This window comes from Microplitis mediator, chromosome 7, assembly GCF_029852145.1.
Source record: "Microplitis mediator isolate UGA2020A chromosome 7, iyMicMedi2.1, whole genome shotgun sequence".
Lineage (NCBI taxonomy): Eukaryota > Metazoa > Arthropoda > Insecta > Hymenoptera > Braconidae > Microplitis > Microplitis mediator.
Genome location: NC_079975.1, coordinates 4,495,782 through 4,519,110, shown reverse-complemented (window position 1 = coordinate 4,519,110; position 23,329 = coordinate 4,495,782). Strand labels below are relative to the sequence as shown.

General features: G+C 27.6%; 1 protein-coding gene and 1 long non-coding RNA gene across 2 annotated transcripts in view; one reads left to right on the top strand and one right to left on the bottom strand.

Moving 5' to 3' along the window:
• The window catches only part of LOC130671126 (uncharacterized), a 40,144-nt gene extending 29,953 nt beyond the window's left edge, over window positions 1–10,191 (bottom strand). Inside the window, exon 1 of the mRNA XM_057474843.1 lies at window positions 9,478–10,191. Within this exon, the coding sequence (XP_057330826.1) occupies window positions 9,478–9,503 (26 nt within the window). The 5' untranslated portion in view covers window positions 9,504–10,191. The remainder of the gene's footprint in view (window positions 1–9,477) is intronic.
• An 8,582-nt stretch (window positions 10,192–18,773) lies between these two features.
• On the top strand, window positions 18,774–20,946 carry LOC130671136 (uncharacterized). The gene is made up of 3 exons (XR_008990475.1): window positions 18,774–18,905; window positions 19,025–19,172; window positions 20,637–20,946. It is a non-coding gene; the product is annotated as an uncharacterized LOC130671136 (long non-coding RNA).
• The last annotated feature ends 2,383 nt before the right edge of the window (window positions 20,947–23,329 follow it).

Below are 23,329 nucleotides of genomic sequence, written 5' to 3'. Positions count from 1 at the left end.
TGTATCCCTTTACTTCCTATTTATCGTGCAAATTCCACTAGGCTGCTAATGTTACCGTACACCACGTGGCTGCAATCAGGGATAATGTAATTTGTGTATATATGATCTTGAGTTGAGTTAAGTCACGAATTCATTATATAATCATGTTATATGTTGTCTGATACATCTTGACGATGATGAATTAAGTTACGAGAAACTTTGAAACTTTATTTTATTTATCGTGTTTAAATTTTTTAGAAACGTCGACTAATTAAAAAAAATTATGAATTATGTTTGAAAAATTTTTTGTTGAATTATAAAAACCTTCCAGTTAATGTTATTATTGTTATTATTATTACACTGTTAAAAAGGACGGTGTTAAAATGAAATAACACAAGTGTAGGCGGTAGTAAAATACCGATGTTAAATCGGCGTAAAAACAAAATTCCACGTATAGAAATTAGAAAAAAAAATGTATTACATATAAAAAAATATAAAAACTTAATGAATATTATCTGGAAGAAATTTCAATTTTGCTATGTACTTATTTAAATAATTATTTATGTTATACGCAATTTATTTAAAAATTACACAATTTTACGCCCACCATTTCAATCACCAATAATTTAATTAATTAATAAAAACACTAATTAACGGAAGCGATCGAGTGAGTAAAAATATTCACAAAGTTAAATATTTTCCCGCCGAAAAATATTTTAACACCGAGAAATTTTTTTAACACCGAAAATTTTAACACCTACACCACAATTTGCGATTTCCGACGTCGGAAAACGAGGAATAATTGTGGAAATGAATAGGAAAATCCATGATTATCCTCATCCATCTTCATCCATTCTGATTTATCCTAATTTATCCTCATACATTCTCAATAAATTTCTTATTCATTGTTTCAAATATTAATTTTTTTTTTATCTTTAAAAAAAAGCCTGGATTTACCCTCATTTTTTTTTTTACAGTAAATGATTGGAAAAAAATTTTCCTTATTCTCTTAATAATATAGACTATTATTATTATTATTATTATTATTATTATTATTATTATTATTATTTTATTGCTATTATTGATAATGTATTAAGAGTGATCAAAAAGCACGTGTTGCTTCTAACGTTATATTACAACGCCTTAGTTCTTCTTACATTATTTCTTCTCTTTTATTTCTGGGATATACAATATATATAGATGTAAATGTATATGGCATAAAGCCTCTCGCACTTAATCAACGCTCGCGTAATTGGGTACCGGCCCATTCTCGTGTTGCATATATACGTGCGTCTCTTGTATTATTGCCTCTACCTCGTGCAGAGTATTACCTTTTATATAGCCACGTTCTCTACAAAGTGGGTAAATTGTCAGGATCATGAGCAACTATAAGATTATATATATCTATATATATAAAATACCATTCAGCGGTTTAACATCTGTTTGATTTCGCGTTACTTGTTTTTCTATTTTACAAATAAATCATCTGAAGCGACCTCGACCTAAATTGAGGTCGATTCACAGACATTCAACTGTTATAATGATATAAGGATAAGAAATATAGCCGGTAAAGTGCAAAATCCTTGAACTTGAATTATAAAATAACTTATGTAATAAATGTATGCTTGGTTAAATCATTTCTCTTTAGAAAAATTTTTATTTTAATTATTGGAGAGTAAAAATAGTAAACGTTAGAATTTTTTTAGTTATGGAAGTTGGTGTAGACATTAAATAAAATTATAAATTTTTAATAGTGAGTTGTTTAACGATAGGATTCGCGGAATTTTAAGTAACTGCCGCTGATTACTAAATGTTTAATATGGAGTTTTATGGAAGAATAGTGTTTTATGTACTGACGTATTACGCACCGTAGTAACATTATTTTTTGGACTAGAAAAAATTATGAGCTTTAAATTATACTGCTGCCTTTTTTTACATATTTTTATTAAACCATTAAAATAATTAATAAATTATGTACTTGAACTTAAAAATTTTCGGAGCAAAACGAATTATTGCGAAAATATGTTTTTTAATGTTTAATTTCCCAAGTGCCCGGATATTACGCATTACTTAGAAACCCATAATAAACTTTTAGTTTTACTGAAGACGAAAATCTTGATAAAAATTTTGTTTCTTTTCACTGAATTCTCAATGAAAAATACCCCGCCGTGCCTCGCGTACATTATACCCACCCTCTAATGCATTTTTCAGACGAACCTTAAGACCATTCTCAGACAGTGCCCCCACTTTTTAAAAATTTTCAATTGATTAAAAAAAAATTGAAATATTAATTGAAAAAAGGAAAATTTCGCTGAGATGTAGATTTTAAAAAATACTTACAGCTGATATCAATTGGGAGTTAAACGAAATTTGTCAAATAAATTTCAGTAAAAATCATGTCAATTTTATAATTCAAATTTCAAATTTTGTATGCTAAAATTTATTCAGAAAATTTTGTTTAGCTCCTAATTGATCACAGCTGTAAATAATTTTTTTCAAATTCTACATCTCAGTGACATTGTCCTTTTTCAATTAAGGTTTTAATTAATTAGTAAAATTTTAATATAATTATGACAGTTGAAAGTCATTGCATATTTAAAAAAAAATTAATATTTTAAAACAATGAATTAGAATATTTACTGTTGCTAAGAATGGAATAAATGGAAGAAAATAATCATAGAATTTCACATCCATTTCCATGATTATTTTCCGATATCGAAATTTTGGAAAGTGCTACTAATAGCAAATAGCAAGTAGCAAATATCAAATTCAACTCCGCCGTCCATCTTACGGCATTAAATGCACTATCTGAAAATACCCTGAAATAGAAACATTGTAACAGTAAACAAAATATCTACAAGATAAAGTAAAGTAAAAAAAATCGCTTGATAACAATGTAAAAGAATTTCCCGACTCTTCAGCACAGAAACTCTTTAAATATTCAAAAAAAAATTATTATAAATATAAATTACCACAAACAATTAGCCCACATATTATACAGTATAATTTTCGTAACGTTACATTTTTTTCTTATAACATTATATATAGCATATATATATGTACCGAAGGTAGCAGTATCTAATTACAATCTACTGAAACAGTTGCCTCAATTACATAAAACGAAACATTTTTCATAATTTCAAGGCTGGGCTTCATTAAAAACGTAACGAATACAATTATCGCCAATAAAAAAATCCCAACTCGGCTTATTTATTTAACTTATTTATTTACAAATCTATATATTTATATATATGTAATAATATTTTTTTATTTAAAATTGTTATAATAAATAAGTTAACTCCATAAGAAGTGAAAGATCCGTTACAGAGTTACGTTATTCACCTGCATTTCTACTTCTCTCATTGAATAGTTAAACCATCCAATCACTTAATGAATAGTCATTGTAGATAGTTATTATATAATCATAATATTATATATAAGGGAGACGAGAAGAATCTTAAATAATAATAAAGAACCTACGAGCCCTATGTTTACATTTAATAACCCGTAATTAAAATAATTGCAATTTAGTTGCAATTATGATTGAATTTCTTAATACCAATGATAAAATAATTAAAAATAATATATTTATAAATTAATTAATAATCATAATAATGATAATTACTATCATCATTATTATTATTAAATTAATGAGCTAAAGGGAAATGATTTAATCAGATGTTTATAAATGTATATAGATATATATGAAAGCGAGAGGAATATAAGAAAACCGGTGAGAGTGTTTCGTGAAACACGTCGTGTCTCATTACCGAAGCTTGTCACCTCGGTCATCTTGGATTTGTTTTTACCTCTACTCTATCATGGTACAGTGACTAGTCGCGGATAAAACGGTGGGTGGCGAGCTGGGTCTGTCTCCACACCGTTAAGGTCAATGTACAAAACATCTTAGTTGCATAAACATATAATATATATATATATGTATGTATATATATAAATTTATATATATGATATGATATGATATGTAATGCTTCTAAACAACATGTTACATGTTATATGATGTTACTCGGTTGAATTTACCTACCTCATTTAGAGTTAAGTCACCGGTATAGAGATATATTGAGGTTGAGGTACTGTACGAAGGTAATGTTAACTAACGATTAAGTAAAAGTTACCTAAGGGCCTCTCATACCCAATGAAATTTAATATTTATTCTATTTATATCATAATAGTTCTGGGTTTATCTTCTCTACATCCAGGAAATTATTTAAAATTACTTTCCAGGATATAATAACTCTATGTGATCACATTAAGTGATCATTTCCTGCCACCATAGATTTTATAATCACTAAGCTTTATATATCATATCTTTTTAATTATTTTTATATTTCATTACTAAACACATTTTGTTTGCTAATTAATATTCATTTATGTTATCGCTGTAATAGTGATAACAACTAATGATCGATAAGATATTGAATATTCATAATATTAATGAATTTTAAGACGATACTGAAGTTAGTCAACGATGTATAATTTTTTTTTTTTTTTATAATGATAAATAAAAAAATTTGAAAAAATTGCACCTGTAGTTTATTAAATTTTCTTCATGTGCATTTTTTTGTAATTTATTGGTTAAAAAAAAATTTGAAAATTTATAATTGTCTGCTAACTTCAGGATCATATTTTAAGTTTAATTAAAATTTTATTTTTTCGTTCAATAGTTCAATTAATCATTTGATATTTTCGATACTTGGTAACAAAAAAATACTAGATTCTATTTTCATAATCAATTACAATTTTGAAAAATAAATTGAATTCAATGAGCAAAAGTCGTCATATTATTATTATATCCGAGTTTTAAAAAAAAATTTGAAAGCAAAAGGTTTTTGATCTCGCAGGTAAACTGCGTCATAAAACTTGGGTTTACGACGAGCGCGTTTTAGCGTACATACGTACAATTACTTATTCTCATTGTAGTGAGTACTGAAAACGAAAGACCAAAGAATTAGCATTTTTGTGAGCACCCTGACCCCTGTTTAAACCTTTTAATGCTCGTCTAATACACAATAAATTGGCAATGCTTTAAATTTTCTCATACAAATTCTATTTCTATTTCTATTTCTGTTTCTATTTTCTATTGGTAATGTAACTTGAACCACGCATCAGTTCCCTTAAGTATCTATATAGGTATTGGTCAGTAAGTACGGGCGTAGAGCGTCGATTACTCATTTATACGAGGCCATTATCCCTACCATATAAAACTGCCACCCGCGAATAATTCGCCTTGCGTAGGCACTACTTCGTCTTCCATAGAATATAATATAAAAAATAAAACCAGGGACGTTATATAGCAAAGGATGAAGGATATAGGAGTAAAATAAAATAGTAAAAGAAGCGAGTTGAGAGAGGAAAGAGGAAGGATTCATGAGAAACATCTTTATCGTTAGATCTGGCGTCCGGATGGGATCCCAAGTGCTTCAGAGAGCGACATGCACCGAGTAGTAACATTGCTGAAAACTTTTTCTCTTTTCTAGTCTCTCTCAGTCTATGTATCTATATATATATATATATGTATATATGTATATATATTTATATATATATCTTGTTCTCTCGCTCTCGTTTTCCGTCCTCCGGGCGTCTCGTTTATTCTCGGCATCGGAGCGTATTACGGCTATTCATTAACGTGTAATTGACTTTTCAATACGAGTAGGCGGAGGAGAGAAAGAGAGACAGAGATAGAGAGAAAGAGAGATGAAAAATAAAATAAAAGTTAAAAAGATGGGATGAGTTACGATCGGATAATCCGACGTTCGATTCAAGATCTCAGAAAGATCGTTTGCTAATGTGTACTTTCGGGATTGCTCAGAGGTCGTTAAGACTCCACCTCATCATCTTACATCAATACGCAACTTTATACTGCTTTATTACCGACCGACTTATTTTTAAGTAAATTAAGAAATTATTTATTTCACTGCTTTTAATTATGATACTGAAGTTAGCAGACGTCTAATAATATTTGGATCTTTTTTTAGACGATAAACCATAAAAAAAAAAATATTTGAAAAAGTTGCACCTGTACTTTTTTTAATTTTCTACATGTGCATATTTTTATTTTATTTTTTTGCAATTGATTTGTCGAAAAACAAAAATTCAAAAATTTTTAAATGTCTGCTAACTTCGGGATCATTATAAATTTAATCAAAAAATGAGTGTCAAATAATTCGTCTATGATCAAAAATTGCACTCGAATTTACTCACAAATAATTTCATAATTAAATATGAAAATTTTTCTGTTTTCCACTTTGAGAAATTTGAAATTTTCTTCACGAATTTTTTTAAATTTCAATTAATTATTTTGTCTTGGATTTTGAATTTTGAATTTTATTATTATTATTAAATTGAAAAAAAATTTCATTTTATAAAAAAAAAAAGAATTTCATTTAAAAATAAAAACTAATTTTTTTTTGAATAAAAAATTCTCGAGTAATTTAAAAAAAAAAAACATGGATAGAACAATTAGAGTAAAATACTTTTAGTGTAAAAAAAAACGTGTTAGCATTTTAGTATATAATTTGCATTTGTAATAAATTCCGAGTGCGCATGTGCTATCATAACAACTGGTACAGTACATTTTGAGAATTTATCTGTAAGACTATAACTGGATGAAATAGTGTTGCGCGGTCAAATACGAGAATGATGTTCTCAAGTTAAGTTACTAAAGTTATATGGAAAGAACGGAGTGTCTAGAGGTTTTATGGTCCAGTATTTTATGGATCGAATAGACCAAGCCCGTCCATATTACAATAATTCCTCTCCAGATGCTTTCTTTCTTTATCTCTTTTGCATTTTGTTTCGTAGACAAAAAATAATATATTTTCTTATTATCTAGAGCACTGGCATAACTTGTTTGATTCTCAGTAAAAGTCACCAGTGTCTTGTAACGAACAACAACAACAACAAGAGAGAAAGGAGAGCTGAAGAACTATTGCTCTCCAATAGTCATTTTAAGAATTACCGTTCAGATGATTATTCTTTCACTCTTAAATCTTTATCTTTGTCTTTTCTCAAATAACCAATTTAAATCGTATACTTAGTGCAACTTTTTTTTTTTATTTTACAATATACTTAAAAATTTTTGCCGTTATAATTTTATCTTTTATTATCTATTATAAATTTTTTAAATATTTAACCGTATCTTTAATTTTTTATTATTAATAAAAAATATTTATTACTTAATGTTCATAATTTAAAACAGAAATTGATTTTTTTACTTGTCATTTTTTAAAGATTTTTCCGTAAATTGGCTTTTAAAAATTTTTTGTTCCCGCCAATAATTCATTTCAAAAATAATAAAATTTAATCCGTAAAATGAAAATAATCATGATTGAAAAAAACATATTTTATATATATATATATATATATATATATATATATATATATATATATATATATATATATATATACAACTTAATAAAATATTTAATTACCCGCATTTTATAGATACAGGTATACATACTCCAGAAAAGTTACGTTATATTTAATAATATCATTCATCTTATTGGTCACTTACTCACAGTATGAAGAGCGTAACATAAATAACCGCGTAAATTTAAATATCTTCAGTTAGTTTAATTAGATAACGGAGTGAATCGGCAAAATAAAACTCGTCTACTCAAGTACTATCACCGGCTAGCAGCTATAGCTGCTCAGATTTAAATATTTAAGTTTACAATTTAAATGACACAACATATTTATATATAAAACATACTTTATACAATAATTAACAAGAGTCCACCAGAATAATAGTCACCTTATATCATATAAAATATAAAATCTCACCCAAACAAACTAAAAGTATATTTTAAAAAGTGTGATCCTTTTACACATATATAAGAACGTTAACGGAACGCACGTGTCGTGGTTAGTTGACCACTTTAATAGCGTTTTCGTGTTAAGTTCACGACTTCGGTAGCCGTAAGAGAACGTACTAGACAATTTAAGGGCAATGGCACTTTGTAAATTTTTTATTAATCTAAAAAAACAAAAACGGGGTAAGTCCACGCGGTTTAGGTGTTAAAATTTTCGGTGTTAAATTTCAACACCGAAAGCGGTGTTAAAATTTTTTTCGGTGTTGGAAATATTTTACTTGGTGAAAATTTTTACTTAATCGATCACTACAATTAATTAGTGGTTTTATTAGTTAATTAAATTAATAGTGATTGAAATGGTGGGCGCGAAATTGTGTAATTTTTAAATAAATTACGTGTAACATAAATAATTATTTGAATAAGTACACAGCAAAATTGAAATTTCCTCCAGATAATTTTCATTAAATTTTTATATTTTTTTATATGTAATCCATTTTTTTTTCTAATTTCTATACGTGGAATTTTTTATGTGTAAATATGCCAGACATCTGACAATTTTTTATTCCATATAAAAAAATTAAATAATTAAAATAATAAATTACAAAAAAATGCATGTACTAAATTTTGAATTTTCTCAATATGCAATTTTTTATTTTTATTTGACAAACATTTTAATTTATTATTTCAAAATTATAAAAATTGTCAGATGACCGCTTACTCTCCTATCATGAATTTTTTTTTACACCGATTTAACACCGCCAAATTACACCTTATACACTTGTGTTATTTCATTTTAACACCGCTCTTTTTGCAGTGTATCACTAGTTTAATTTAAACTAATTAGAATTCGTTATTAAATTATTTGCACATCCGTACCAATAAATCCCTACCTACATACATTACGCGAATAAAATGGAAATTAGTACCAGGTTCATCTCAACATAAATCAGCTTAAAGTTGTTAGCTTTTTATTTTTTATTTCTAAATTTAAAAGCCCAACCTTAAGTGGCTTAAGGTAGATTCCACATTACATTACATTAGCCAATAAATTAAACTCGTTAAATGTAATATCACATTCCTGTATAGATAATATATATTTTCCATGGAAGGTGTAGTAGTTGGTAGTGGTAATACGTAATACCTTATACCTTATAACTTACGAATGTTATATATTTTAAAATCTGAGGGTAGTCGTGCGACACAAGCCCATGCCTAGCTGTAAATCGACCACACCGTGACGTAAATGATATTAGTCATCGAGCAGAGTACTCGCGTTCGCTTCCTTCTCATCATCATCTTAGTCTTATTCTACTGCATCTTCTATTTCTTATATTCCTCTATTTTTATTATATAGACATACTTTTATCCTACTGCTTTATTTATTTACTTTTTTTTCTATGATTATCATTTTTTTTTCCCTGCATCTGCTTTTGCTTTTCTCTTCCGTCAATGATCCACACCGTCAACGACACGCTAATATTTATGTCTACAGAACTGTGGTTATAATGTCCCGTTTCATTTAACTTTGATATATTTTTATCCGTTTTTTAATTAAAATAAATTGTAAACCTCAAATTTTTTTTTACTACAATTTTTTATCAAATTTAAATTAAAATAGTAGAGCAGAAATTTTTTTTTTGATAAAAAAAAAATTAATTTTTTTAAATACCTTGCAAAGAGATTCTTCTTATCCATTTTGACTCCTTAAGTCTTGATTAATTCAAAACCAACAAAAAATAGTCAAATTCACAGTGAAAAAAAAAAAAAAATAAGAGCACAAATAATAAATTTAAAATAAAATAATCACACAAATAGCACTATTTGTAAGCGTTGAATGTTCACGTCGTATATATAATAATAATGTAATATATTGAGTTACCGGAAGAGATAGGCTGGGTGAAGAGTTGTAAGATTGATAATAAAATGTCCTTGTATGAACCGAGGCAACTCTTCACCTTGAAGACGACGTACCAGTCAGAAAGAGTCTCTTTGGCTCTTCTGCGTTGGCTGCTGATGCAAGAGTGGGCGAACAATTCCAATTGCCTTCTCTCACTCTTTCTTTAGCTCTTCTAGAGGGAGAGTTGCAGTGTACACACACCAGGTATATAGAGTGGAGGATAACAGACAAGGACTGCAGACTAGAGTCGAGGAGAGAGAAACTAAAAAGAAGGAGGTGGACAACAAGGTGGTGGAGATTAAGGAGGAGAAGGAAGAGGATAGATGATGATGATGATGAAGGAGGAAGTGACGGTGGATATGTGAATATATATATATGTATATATAGGTATATGTATGTTATATATCGTGTTATAAGGAAGATATTAGAGTCGAGAGAAAGAGGAAGAACAATCTGCAGTGTTGTTAGAATGGAGCACCGCGATGTAATGACATGGTCTAGGAGATGCCGGTCAGTTTTGTAATAGGGATGGTAAAAAGTGAATTTTACCCAGGTGGGGAAACGAGCCACTGACCAATAGTAAACTCTCTTGTATTCTTAGTTGATGGGGAGGACCAATTGTACCATCACATTCCTCAGTTACTCTTCGCCACATGTTTTGCGTTATTACATTATTTAATACTTATCAATTTAAATTATTTTATTTTACTACAATGTATACTTTGAGTTAAATTATTAAATAACTAAATACTGGAGCGTAATAACTGTATTAATAATAATAAGAAAAAAAAAATGTAGTTAACTGTTAGATGCTCAAGATACTTTTTGGTATTTTTTAGTTTTATATTACGACTGATAATTATATGGATGAAGACACGTTACTACGTGAGAATCGATTATTTACTGTGATGTAATTCGCACTTGTGTCAAATTATTTATTTTATAGCATTAATTCTATGATTACATGTTATTAGTTTTTTTACTTTTAAAAATAAACATATTGATAGTTTATTATTTTTTTTTTTTACTAATCGCGATTGGTTAGATAATTAAGAGAGATGATAATAATACATGATGTGTTATGATAAGAGGATTAATAAAAATGGAGTAAAAGTGGTAGGACTGAATCCGTAAAAAAAAGATTATATGTATTTATTATTAGATGGGATCGAAGTCGGAGGTGAGTGATAATTAAAGGGGGATATTATTAGACTTGGAAATTTTATTATTGATTTTTTTTATATTTACCTGCAAATAACAAATTTATCGAGGAATTTTCTGCAATAGCTTTTATTATACAGATCAGTAGATTTTTATTTTTGTGATGAAAAAAAAAAAAAAAATTTCAATGTCATCAAAAAAAATTTTTTTTATTTTCTTGCAAAACAGGAAGTTTTTAAAAAAGAAAAATTTGAAAACCAGTTGACCCTGTGGGCCAACCTCAAACTTCCCGCTGTTTTCGAGCTCAGAAAAGCTCGACAACGTTAGTATATGCAAATTTTTGAGCTTTTCAAGATCAAAAAATGTTTATTTTGGTGTTCAACCAAAAAAAATAGATTTAGCTGAAAAAAAATTAATTTTTGTCATACGATATCTTTGGAACGAATCCACCCATTTGGACGTTTTTGGCGGCAATCGAAAGAGCTCATCAAGTCTTAGAGCTCAATAAATTTTGAGGCAAATCGGGTAAGGAATTTATGAGTTATATAAAAAAAACCTAAAAAAAAAATTTTTTTTAATTTTTATTTTTCGTATGACTCGTAAACTACTTGACCGATCGACTTTAAAATCTATCCAGATCTAAGTTTTGATGAGCCCTTTCGATTGCCGCCAATCATGTCAAAATCGGTTGATTCGTTCCAAAGATACCGTAAGACAAAAATTAGTTTACACACATCCATACATACAAACACAGACACACACACGGACGTTCATTCGGAAGTAGTCATAATAATTTCCTAGGACCTCAAAACGTCGAGATCTTACAAAAACTCCATTTTCAAAAATTGGATCAAAACCAATGACTTCTCTTTTTTTTTTAAAATTGAAATTTTCATAGCGGGAAAATTATTTTTCATATAATTTAACAAATATGGTAATCGACGTGTAAATGTAAGTTACAAGTTCTGTCCGTTATGCAATTTGAGAGCAAAAGCGTTGAAAAGAAAAAAACATTCATGAAATTAAGTCCGGGCAATTAAAGTTATTTAAAAATAACTGTGGGTCATAAAATGTGATTTAGGATAATTTTTATAAAAAATTTTGTGCATCCCATCTTACCCGCAGTACTACAAAGTCAACAAATAGATAATCGAGTTTAAAATTTCCATAAACAGTAAATTTGCGTCGATTAATAAGTAAAGATAATTTAAAAACTGAAGCAACTGCTCAATAGACATCCATAAAAATATATAATTTATAATTTTATAATTTCGATACAATTGAAATTGTTTAGCAGCCTGGGAATCGTATTTACTATCGTTCTCCATAGTTCCGAGAATTGCTCAGATTCCGTCGAATAGGAAGACTTTGGAGTATCCAAAGATCGTAGCAGTGCAGTGAAAGATCGACAAGGAGACGAACACGACGTGAAATAGGAATAAGAAGAAAAAGAAAAAGAAGAAGAAGAAGACGAAGAAGAGTAAGAAGTAAGAAGCAAGAAAAGAGTTAAACCAATTTCACTGATCCGTAGTGTCGAACCGTTAGACGCGTGCAGACCCGGAAATCCCGAGGGCGTGTATACACCCGTAACTCTATTTTTTTATATTTTTATTTAAACTTGTTGCCAACCCTATGGCACACGTATGGCGCCACCATGTTACTTTAATAGTTACCTGTCTCGTAACACAGTCGGCGATTGCGTGGGATGGCGTTGAGAAAAATCACTACTCACGAAAGAATTTTCTTTGGGCTCGTGATTTACTCGTTTAACTCTTCAAGTACTGTCGAATAACGGCAAAGTGAAATTATCCCTCATTTTTTTTCTTCCCGATTTTATTTAATTTCATTATTTATCTTGAAACCATTTACTTTTTTTTATTCGCCCTCAAAATTATCATTATTAATAAAAATAATGATATGAATTTTTTGAGCTGAGTTCGCAAAATTAAGAATGAAAATTTTTTCGAGATAAATCCTTTGTCCTTGATCGATTATCTCTATTAGTCTTCACTCGCTAGGAGTCCTTCAGGATCCACGGGGAGTCTAATACACGGCCTTCATTTTATCTCTATAGCATATGTATATACATATATATTTTCTTACCAGCCACAGGAGTCAAATAATAATTTTTCTATGTAATACGCTATTTCTTCATTGGTCTGTGGATTTTATATTCAATAGCATTTCATGCTGCAATTGCAGATGATCATTCATCGGTTGATTTGATAAAAAGACTTGGACATGTCATTCATCTTCACCTCGTCACGTTTTATATTTTTATTTTTTTCTCTTATACTGTTCCGTTTATTTTTAATCCAACTATAAAAAACCCTGCATATTTTCAACCAGCATTTTTTTATCAATAAATAAATTATTTATTTCAGTCAATTATTTTTATTAATTATTTATAAAATAAAACCATAAAGTCTCGATTTAATAAATATAATAAATTTATATGATTTCATAAATAATCGTAATTGAAATCAATTTTTCATCGACTATATAAAGTGTCAATTTTTTTTTTTACTCAGACATTTGACACTTAAATGTAAATATATGACAATGATTCAGATAATTATTTTTAAAAGATAATTAAATCATGATTAAGTAACAGTATTTTATCGGCAGTACATTTTCATTCAAGTGAAAAATTAAAATCACTATAAATTCTACTCGATCCCTTTATAAGTCATTCGAAACATTTCAATTTTCAAGTCTGCAAAAATTTATCGAAAGAAATTTATAAAACAATCAATCAAATTTTGTGGTAAAATTTTAATAGAATCAAATAATTTTTACAGTACACAGAAAAAAACGATTTCTTGGTGCAAGAAATAATTTGCATTTTGAATTCAAGTGAAAAATTTTTTCTAGGACTAGAAAAAATCTCTTGACTCAAAAATTTTTTTCTACCACACGGAAAAAAATATATCCGGGAATATATGCCGGCAAAATATCATACATACGACAATACTACAAATATATATTATTTTGCCGGGATATACACTAACGCAAAAAATTAAAGGAACAGAAAAATTTTATAAATTTTTTAGTGATTTTTGGGAGGCTGTAACTTTGTGAAAAATAATCGTATCGAGATTTAAAAAAAGCATTTTATAGCTTGAAATCTCTAGTTTCGGTGCATTTTTATCAAAATTTTTTAAGAGAAAAATACCGCGAGACAAAAAATTTCTAAATTTTTTTTTTTTTTCCGAAGAGCCCAGGGACCGTGGAAAAATTCTTTCAACTAAACCAATGCATATGTCGCTTAGCAAATTTATTCAGCTTCAATTTGGCTTTTTTTTAACCTCGTAGGACGATTTTTTCATGCGAGCTCGTCTCAAGAAAATTTTTGTTTTCAATTTTTAATGCAAAAAATTTTTTTGGGGCGAGTAAAAATTTTTTGCCCCAAGAAATCCTTTATTTCTGTGTAATTAAAAAATATAGATCACGTAATTGCTCAATAACTTTTTTTTAACCGCGTAATTAAATAATTTACCGATTTATTGACATTAATTGTCAATATTTGTTAATGAAATTACTAAAAAATATGAATTAAAATTTTATATATGCTTCTATAGTATATACATATATATAAATGAGTTTAATTTTGATGATATGAAGATGAAATAAATTAAAGTACTCGAACAAAATTTTTTTTTAACGATAGCAAAATGAAGGAGGAAGTAGTAATGAAGTAAGTTCTGATTTATCTCACATTAGTATAATAAAAATATGAATCACGGAATCATGACTTCAACTAACAGTTGAGAAGCTTTAAACTCGACTACAAATAAAAGACCATCATTTCAACTGATCGCTGTCAGATGAGAAAAGGTTCCCATTGGCCTCTGCTCTTCTTCTTCGATTAGTCTAGAGCAAAATAATAAAATCCATATAAAAATATATTTTCATTATTATTATATATATTTATTTATTTTATGATACCCAATGCAACACTCGTCTAAATAACCGAAAAATTAATCCTTATTTGCCATCATCTTCGCAATATAATTTTATCATGACACTTTGCTCTGTCCATTGTTCTTTTTTATGTCCATCTGTCGGTATATAATTCTCTTTGAGGTTCAAACAATAAATATTTTTCACAATCTTTTGTCCAGCAGTAGTGTAGAGTAAGTTTTGCAAAGGATAGTATGTAGGATACGACTGAAGAGTAAGAAGCTATAGAGGAAATAAAGGAAACAAGTTTTGATCCGTGAGAGAACTTGACCAATTTCATGGCCATTTATTGTCACGGTTATAAGAATTTATTCTCCATTTTAGATTGTGAATCCCGGACTTTTTTCTTTGTCTCCTCGGTTACACCTTTTATTAATACGATTTTAAAATTCATAAGTAATAACAGTATTTAATTTATTGTTTGACTATTAATTAAAAGTTATTTATTTGAAATTAAATGGATTTTTCATTTGCTGTGAAATATGTACATACGGAAGTACATAAGTGGTGGAGTTGATCATGAAGGATTAACATCAGGATTAATGTACAGGAAAAAATAAAAGTTAGATTCTAGTGTTCGGTGTTCATTCGGCTAATCGATCAGCTATGAAATAAAAGTTCAAGTAATGGAAGGGTTGGCGTTGATGAACTTACATATCTCTTAAGGTATATATACATCACACAACCCTGATGATATACGGTAGAACCTCGTAGAGGTCGATCTCGTGCGATACCCTTCCTCGTGCAATTATTTGTATCGCCTTATCTTTTTACATTAAAACTATCTACTGCACTTTATTTTTAATGACAATTGCAAAAAAATGTATTATACTATTTCCTCTTGATACATAAAAAAAATCCTATTTTAAAATACAGGAATAAATATTTATGTTATACACTGAGATAACAATTTATTCGACCCTAATAAATAGATTTATTTGACTGAACAAAATCATTTAGGGAAGGGAGGGGCAAAAGGGGGTACTTAAGGAAATACCAAGTTTTCGAGGACTCAAATACGCTAAATCTTTTTTTTTTTTAATGATATTTAAAGTAAATAGAAGAAATTTTCAGTTACCGTTGAAAAAAAAAATTTTTCATTTCTGCGGGCAAAGTGAGGTACCCCCTAAAAAAGGTAAAAAAAATAATTTCTGGATTTTAAACGAATTTGATTAAGTTTAATTTTTTTGTAAGTAATTTACATGAAGAAAAATTATATTTTACATGTTTATTGGATACAAAAGAAGAAAAAAAATTTTTAATAGTTTTTATCATAAAACAAACGTCATTAATATTTTTCAACTGACAATTGATTTTTGAAAAAGTTTATCGAAAAAAATTCAAAGTAACGCCTAATTATATTTACAGAAGTGATTTTTGAATGTTTAAAAACCATTTAAAATATAAAATTTTTTTTTATCAAATTTTGAGGGTACCCCGTTTTGCCTACCCTACCCCCTTTTGCCCCCCCCCCCCCCTTCCCCTATTTCATTCAAACATATATTTGTTTGTAGCTAACAAATGGCGCTACAGTGCCACCATTCAAATACAGATTTGTTGACTATAAACAAATTATTATTTCATTTAAATGAACCATATCTTTGTCTCAAATAAGTATTGATTGGGTCCATTCAAACATGAGATTTATTGGCCTGAAACAAGTCTTATTTAGCTCAAATAAATTGTTCTCTCAGTGATAACATAAATAAGTATACTTAAATTTGAAAATTATATAAAAATGGTAAATGACAATTTTGAAGAGAACCCTGATTAAACAACTGAATTCGATCGAATTAAACAGAATTAAATTTTTAATTCTATTTTATTCAGATAAATTCTGTTAATTCGGTACCTAACTTAAAAATAAATTCTGTAGCATATATATGATTGATAAAACTGGAGAAATATTTATCGATACTAATGAAAGCTAATGAAAAAAAAACTTTTTTTTACTTTTACGTCAAATATTTAAAAATTTCAAGGGGGACTTAAAATTCTCCTAAAGGCTGATTGAAAAAATATTTTTTCGATACTATAAATCAAGAACATACAAATAAAAATAAAATACTGTGAACAAATTACAAAAGTAATTGGATTAATTAATTAAAATGATAGCATAAAATAACTTTATTATCATATTTTAATTGAATGCAACATTTATGAATAGAAGTTTATAAATTAAAATTAATTATTTTTACTATATCTGATTATAAATATAATATAACTGTTATTATAAATATGATGAATTTATAATTAAAAATTAAAATGTCAGTAGTCAGTATTAATGATAATAAACAAAAGCATTTTTCTTACAAGGGAATTCCCAGTGAGAAAGCATCGACCGTTGACGATAGTGCACGACGCCTGTACGAAGAAACGTAATGTCATCTTACGTCAGCGAATTGTACTATCAACAAAGTCTATTTTAAATAGTCTGATTTTACTCTTTAATTAACCTTAACCATTCATTAATTTTTTTTAATTTCCCCTACTATTTTATTACCGAATTAAAATGAATTAATTAATTAATTGTGTAACTTATGGGCCAGCAATAATAAAATTTGAATATGAGAGCAAGATAATTTTAAAAAATGGACAAAAATTCAAGTAAAAAAATATCTGACAGATATAGTCGGCCTGCAGAAATAACTCGCGGGTAAAAAAATTTTTATTAAGCGACTTTTTAAATAATTAATTTAACTCATACTCGTTAAAAATAAAAATAATTAACTTACACTTAAATATTTAATGTAAAGTTTAAAAGTACTTCGGGGCTATTTCTTTACGTCATTTCCTGACTCCCTTTATACTTAGCTCGAGATGATTATTATAATCATCTTAAACTATTCCATCCCTTCTTCATTTTATCTTGGGTGGTCTTTGTCTATTTACGGCGCTAAAATGACAAACCCTAAGATATAATTAACTTACAACGTACAATATACCACAATAACAATAACAACAACACCGTCCGTACCTTCATTGTTATTACACATCATTTTTTTACAATTTTTATATTTTTTCATTACAGTTTGCAGTGTGAAATGTCTGAAATAATTGGCGACACTTCCGACCTCGCAATAAATCGTAAGTAACAAAAAATTTTTTCAAATTTAAATTTAAATTAAAAGACTGACAAAGGAAACTGAAAAACATTTACAAAATAAAATTACTTTTAATTTAAATTCTTGGACAATTTAAAAAAAAAAATTTATAAGTCATCGACTGTAAAAAAATTTTCGGAGTAAAATATGATACTGAAGTTAGCCGGCGTCTAATAATTTTTGGATTTTTTTTTAAACAATAAATTATAAAAAAAAAAATATTTAAAAAAATTGTGCTTATAGTTTTTGAATTTTTCTACATGTGCATTTTTTTAGTTTGTGTTTTTTTTGTAATTTACTTGTTGAAAAAAAAATCCAAAAATTATTAATTGTCTGTTAACTTCAGAATCATAGCGAAATTTAAATAATCCTGAAGTTAGCAGACAATTAGTAATTTTTCGATTTTTTTTTCAACAAATTAATTACAAAAAAACAAAAAATAAAAATATGCACTCATAGCAAATTTAACAAACTACAGGTGCAATTTTTTCAAATGTTTTTTTTTAACAGTTTATCGTCTAAATAAAAATCCAAAATTTATTAGACGTCGGCTAACTTCAGTGTCATAAATTTAATTCGAAGGGGAGTTTAATTTAATATTAAAACTCCAAAGCGGAATGCGGATTTAAGTGAAATTCAGATCACTCCGAAATTACTCCGCTGAAAAAACAAACTCCCTATTTACTCCGTATGCTAAATGATTTTTTTTTAAAACTCCGAAACTCCGATTAAATTGAAATTCAAATTCACTCCGAATTTTTCACAGTGTGACACAAAAATGACTACTTATTTTTACAAATAATTTTATTGGAGTAAAATAATTTTTATCAATAGCACTGGATAATTTACAAAATCGAAAATTCACTGAAACAATAAAACTAATCGTTAATTTATGCAAAGAATGGTTTGCCAAGGTACAAATCGTGACTAACGTCTTAATATCAGACATTAAAACCCTATGGATAATAACAAGTTGCGTGAGATAAATCATTTAAAAACATTAAAAATCTATCCATACAATAAGTTAATTCATAATATTTTAATTGTTTTTTTTTTGTTAAATAAAAAAAAAATAATTACCATAACAACAGGCGGAAGTAATTTGCATAAAGCAAAAGTCATAGGAAGATTTATATTTTATTATTTGATAATAACAGCACTTAGTATAATTGAAAAGGGATTTTGGTTAAACAAGCAAATATTTAAAGTTACCAACGACGTGGTCCTAAGTACTGTTCAGTGAGTATAAATATATAAATAATAATTATCAGTAACAACAATGCGTGTATGTAAAAAGGTATTTGAATATTGAATTTACTTAAGCGTGTTACTAAAAGGGCTTTGAATAGTTATCATAGTTAAAGCAACCAATTTCGTATGCAGATAAACAATGAAATAGCATTTTGTTAGGGTACATGTGTGTATGTATGTACAGCTGAGAGTATCAGTGTAATTTCTTAACTCATAAAATGAATATTTCTCTGTACTGGTCTTTCTGCGGTCCTCATGAGCATCTCGGATAGGAGTAAAGTTATGCTTTGTGGAGTAAAGAAACCGCCTGGTCATTCTTCCCGCAGTTATAAGGGCGAGTGAAAACGTCCAAATGAGAAGAACAACAACTTTTCCTAATGGCTGTTAGAGTTTTAAACTTTAATACTCGCAATCCTCTCACTTATTATTTTACACTACTCAGTTGTACTTTGTAGTATACTAGTCTATATAATACTCTACACTGTTCTTCTTCTTCTTTTTCTTCGTCTTCTTCTTCACCTTCGTTTTTCTCTCTTTATTCATTTTAGAATTATTATTATTATTATTATATTTTCAATAATAATAATAATTGGAAATTTTGTTGGAAATTAATAATCAGTCTAATTATTAACTCAAAATTTATACAAATTTGTCAATACACTAATAATGGAAGTGTCTTTTCAAAATGTTACAAAAAAAAAGTTACATATTTGATTGTCAAAAATTGATCAGATTGACCTATTACTAATTTCTAGCAGAATCTACAATTATTTAATACTAATACCGTTCAATTCTACATAATAATTAAAGCAATATTTAATTTACCTGAAGATCGGAACGTTTTTCGCGTAACAAAAATAAAAAAAATGAAATGAAAAGTAAAAAATCTACTGGATCTAGATTTCTGAAATGTTTTGCACATCAGCAGGAAATTGCCACCCCAAACTACTTCTTAAGTCACCTTCAAAGTCAAATTACATCAATTTTTTTCATTTTCGTCGTGTGAAAAACGTTCCGTTTTCCAAGTACAAAATATTTCTAAAGTCTTACATAATTAAAATTATTTATTAACATATTTTTAGATAAAAAAAAAAATATTCCATTGACTACGTATTGACGTAAACCCTTTCTTTTAAGCTAAATTTCTGTGATAGCATAATTAAATAATATTAGTCTACAACTTTCCTTTAAAATCTTAACGTAACTAACAGAGATAAAAACTATTTAAAATTTTCAAGTAGTAATGGTAAAAAATCAAAAACATACTCAACAAAATACAATTTTTAAATTTGACAATACGTCAATAGAAAATTTTTATTAGAAACTGACTTTAAAAATTTTACTTTAACAATGATCATTTTAAAAAAATCAATATTTGCTGCTATTATAATAATAATGTAAATAATAATAATAATAATAATAATAATAATAATATGTTTATTTTTATTTCAGAAATAAACAAACAACAACAGTATTATTTATTTTTATTGGTATAATTTTACTTGGTTTTCTGCTTGGAGCTGCAATCACGTCTTCTGCATGCGACGATTAACAGACTATTCATTCTTTTTGTTTTTACTGTTCTATTCTTACCTTGTCTAACGCAAATGTCACGATTGTATGCACGCGAACTCGCTAAATCGATTTTGCAGATTTAAACTTGATCTTGAGTAAACCCAAAGCTTCAGAAGAAAATACTTTTTTTTTCACCATCCAATAAAAAAATTTACTGCCCTTCCCTTTGTAAAGAAAAATTGAACAAATAAATATATATACATACATACATGTGAAAGTAAATATACAAAAAATGAAATGTTATTAAATGATAGAGACATTTGCTGATTATCTTTTAATGGTAAAATTAAAAAGTATAATTACACTAATAAGGTAATAAATGAATATTGACACGAGAGCATCATCTGTAAAGTGAATTGATGCGTATGCACGTACATATTTGTGGATGTATGAGTCTATGAGTGTGTAAATGGAAAATGTAGGTAGATATATATGAAATATAACAATAATATATAAAGCAGGATCACGTTACCACGCGTATGTAAATGAGAAAAGGGTTATACGTATCTACCGCTATAAGAGGACCGCTAAGAAGACCACGGTGTGAACCGTGTGAATCCCAACACGGCTGTTGTTACCGTTCTCGTTCTATTCCTCATCCCATCCTTTTTAGTTTCCTTCCTCTTTCTCTCTTGATCCGTGATCGCTTGGCTCACGGGAACCCCACATTTTTTTAACTCTAACGAATTGTGCATCAGTACGATTGTAGACAAGAGAACAGAATGGAAAAAAATATAAAAATTACATCAACATCAACAACAACAGCAACAACTAAAAATAATATAATAAAAATCATTGACTTTATCACTCGCGGCTCTTTTATGTTCTCAAGTTTTATCAGACAGCGTTAAGATCCTTAGATCCTATGGCAATGAAAGATCCTACAGCTTATCGCTAATCTTTACTTTTTTAACCAACTGAGTCATTAATTTTAATTTAACTTTGCACAGGTGATTTATTGTTTTGTAAAAGTCATTTTATTTAATTAATTCAAATTATCTGATTATTTTTAATTATTAACCTGGTTTTCTTTTTAATTTCTTTTAAAATTAAATGACTTCTTGAAATTTTTTTTTATCCAAATTTTTTTATTAATTGCAAATTTTATTTTTGACAAAATTTGCTATCAAAAACTCATGATTTAACCAGAGGTGAATTATGATTTTTGTTTTTTTTTAAATTAACAATAATTGTAGTCTATAAAAATAAATACTGATCCAATTGGTTCAATTATGAGTTTGAATGTAGCAGACGTCAGAGAAATTTAAATTTATAAATAAATAGAGTAAATAATTTTAAAAAAATTTTTATAAAAAATGCACTTATGAATTTTTTAAATGCGCATTTTTTTAAATTTAATTTTATTAATTACTTACTCTATTTATTAATAATTTAAAATTTTTCTGATATCTGCCACATTCACACTCATATTTTTATAAGTGTGAATGTAGCAGACGTCAGACAAATTTAAAATTATTAATAAACAGAGTAAATAATTAAAAAAAAAATATTTATAAAAAATGCACTAATTAATTTTTAAATTTTTTAAATGCGCATTTTGTTTTAATTTAATTTTATTAATTATTTACTCTACTGATTAATAATTTAAAATTTGTCTGATATCTGCTACATCCAAACTCATTCAATTTTTATATATTTATTTTAAAAAAATTTTTTTTTCTCAAAAATCTAGTCCTCAGATTTACGAGACCCAGTTTAGTAAAACTAGTCAAGTTAAATCTCCCAAACTCGACAAGAATGTTTTTTTTTATATGATAGTATAGTTAGCAGACATTTGAAATTAAAAGAAATTTTTTTTAACAGATAAATTATGAAAAAATAATATTTCTAAAAAAATGCACATGTCAGAAATTCCATAAACTATACGTGCAATTTTTGACAATATTTTTTTTTATATTTATTTTTTTGTATAAAAAAATCAAAAAATTTTGAAATGTCTGCTAACTTTATGATACTTTTTTTATTCTGATTCAAAAAATCATACTCTATAAAAAATTTAGGGAGTGAATGCGGAGCCACTCTGAATTCATTTTAATTTTTTTGTATCTAAAAAAAAATAGAACTAAAAAATCTAATAAAATTTTATTAAATTCTATGGCTAATTGCGCGCTACGTAATTAAAATCGATCTTGCCATTCTCAAACAACATCTAAAATATTTCTGTCCATTTAAACCCACAACTTTAAAACAATTTAAAAAAAAAAAAAAACAACTAAAATTTACCATATCAAGCCATCAGCAGCAGCTGTCCATATCTAAATGTTATAATCCATAAAAAGTAAACGCGTCATAGTATAAGCGTCATTGTATGTCGTCGTGTCTCAATCGCATTAGACTTCCGTCAGCAGCGAGTCAGTGAAATTGAAAATTGCCGGACATTACCTTATACTAAATATAAAAGAATTTATTCTTCACTTACATATACCACTTTTATTATCTTTTGATTATACAAAAAAAAATAAATAAAAACCCTTCAACACAACAACATTATTCATTCTCTTTCACTCTCGCTTCTGAAAAAAAATATAAAAAAATTATTACACTCACTC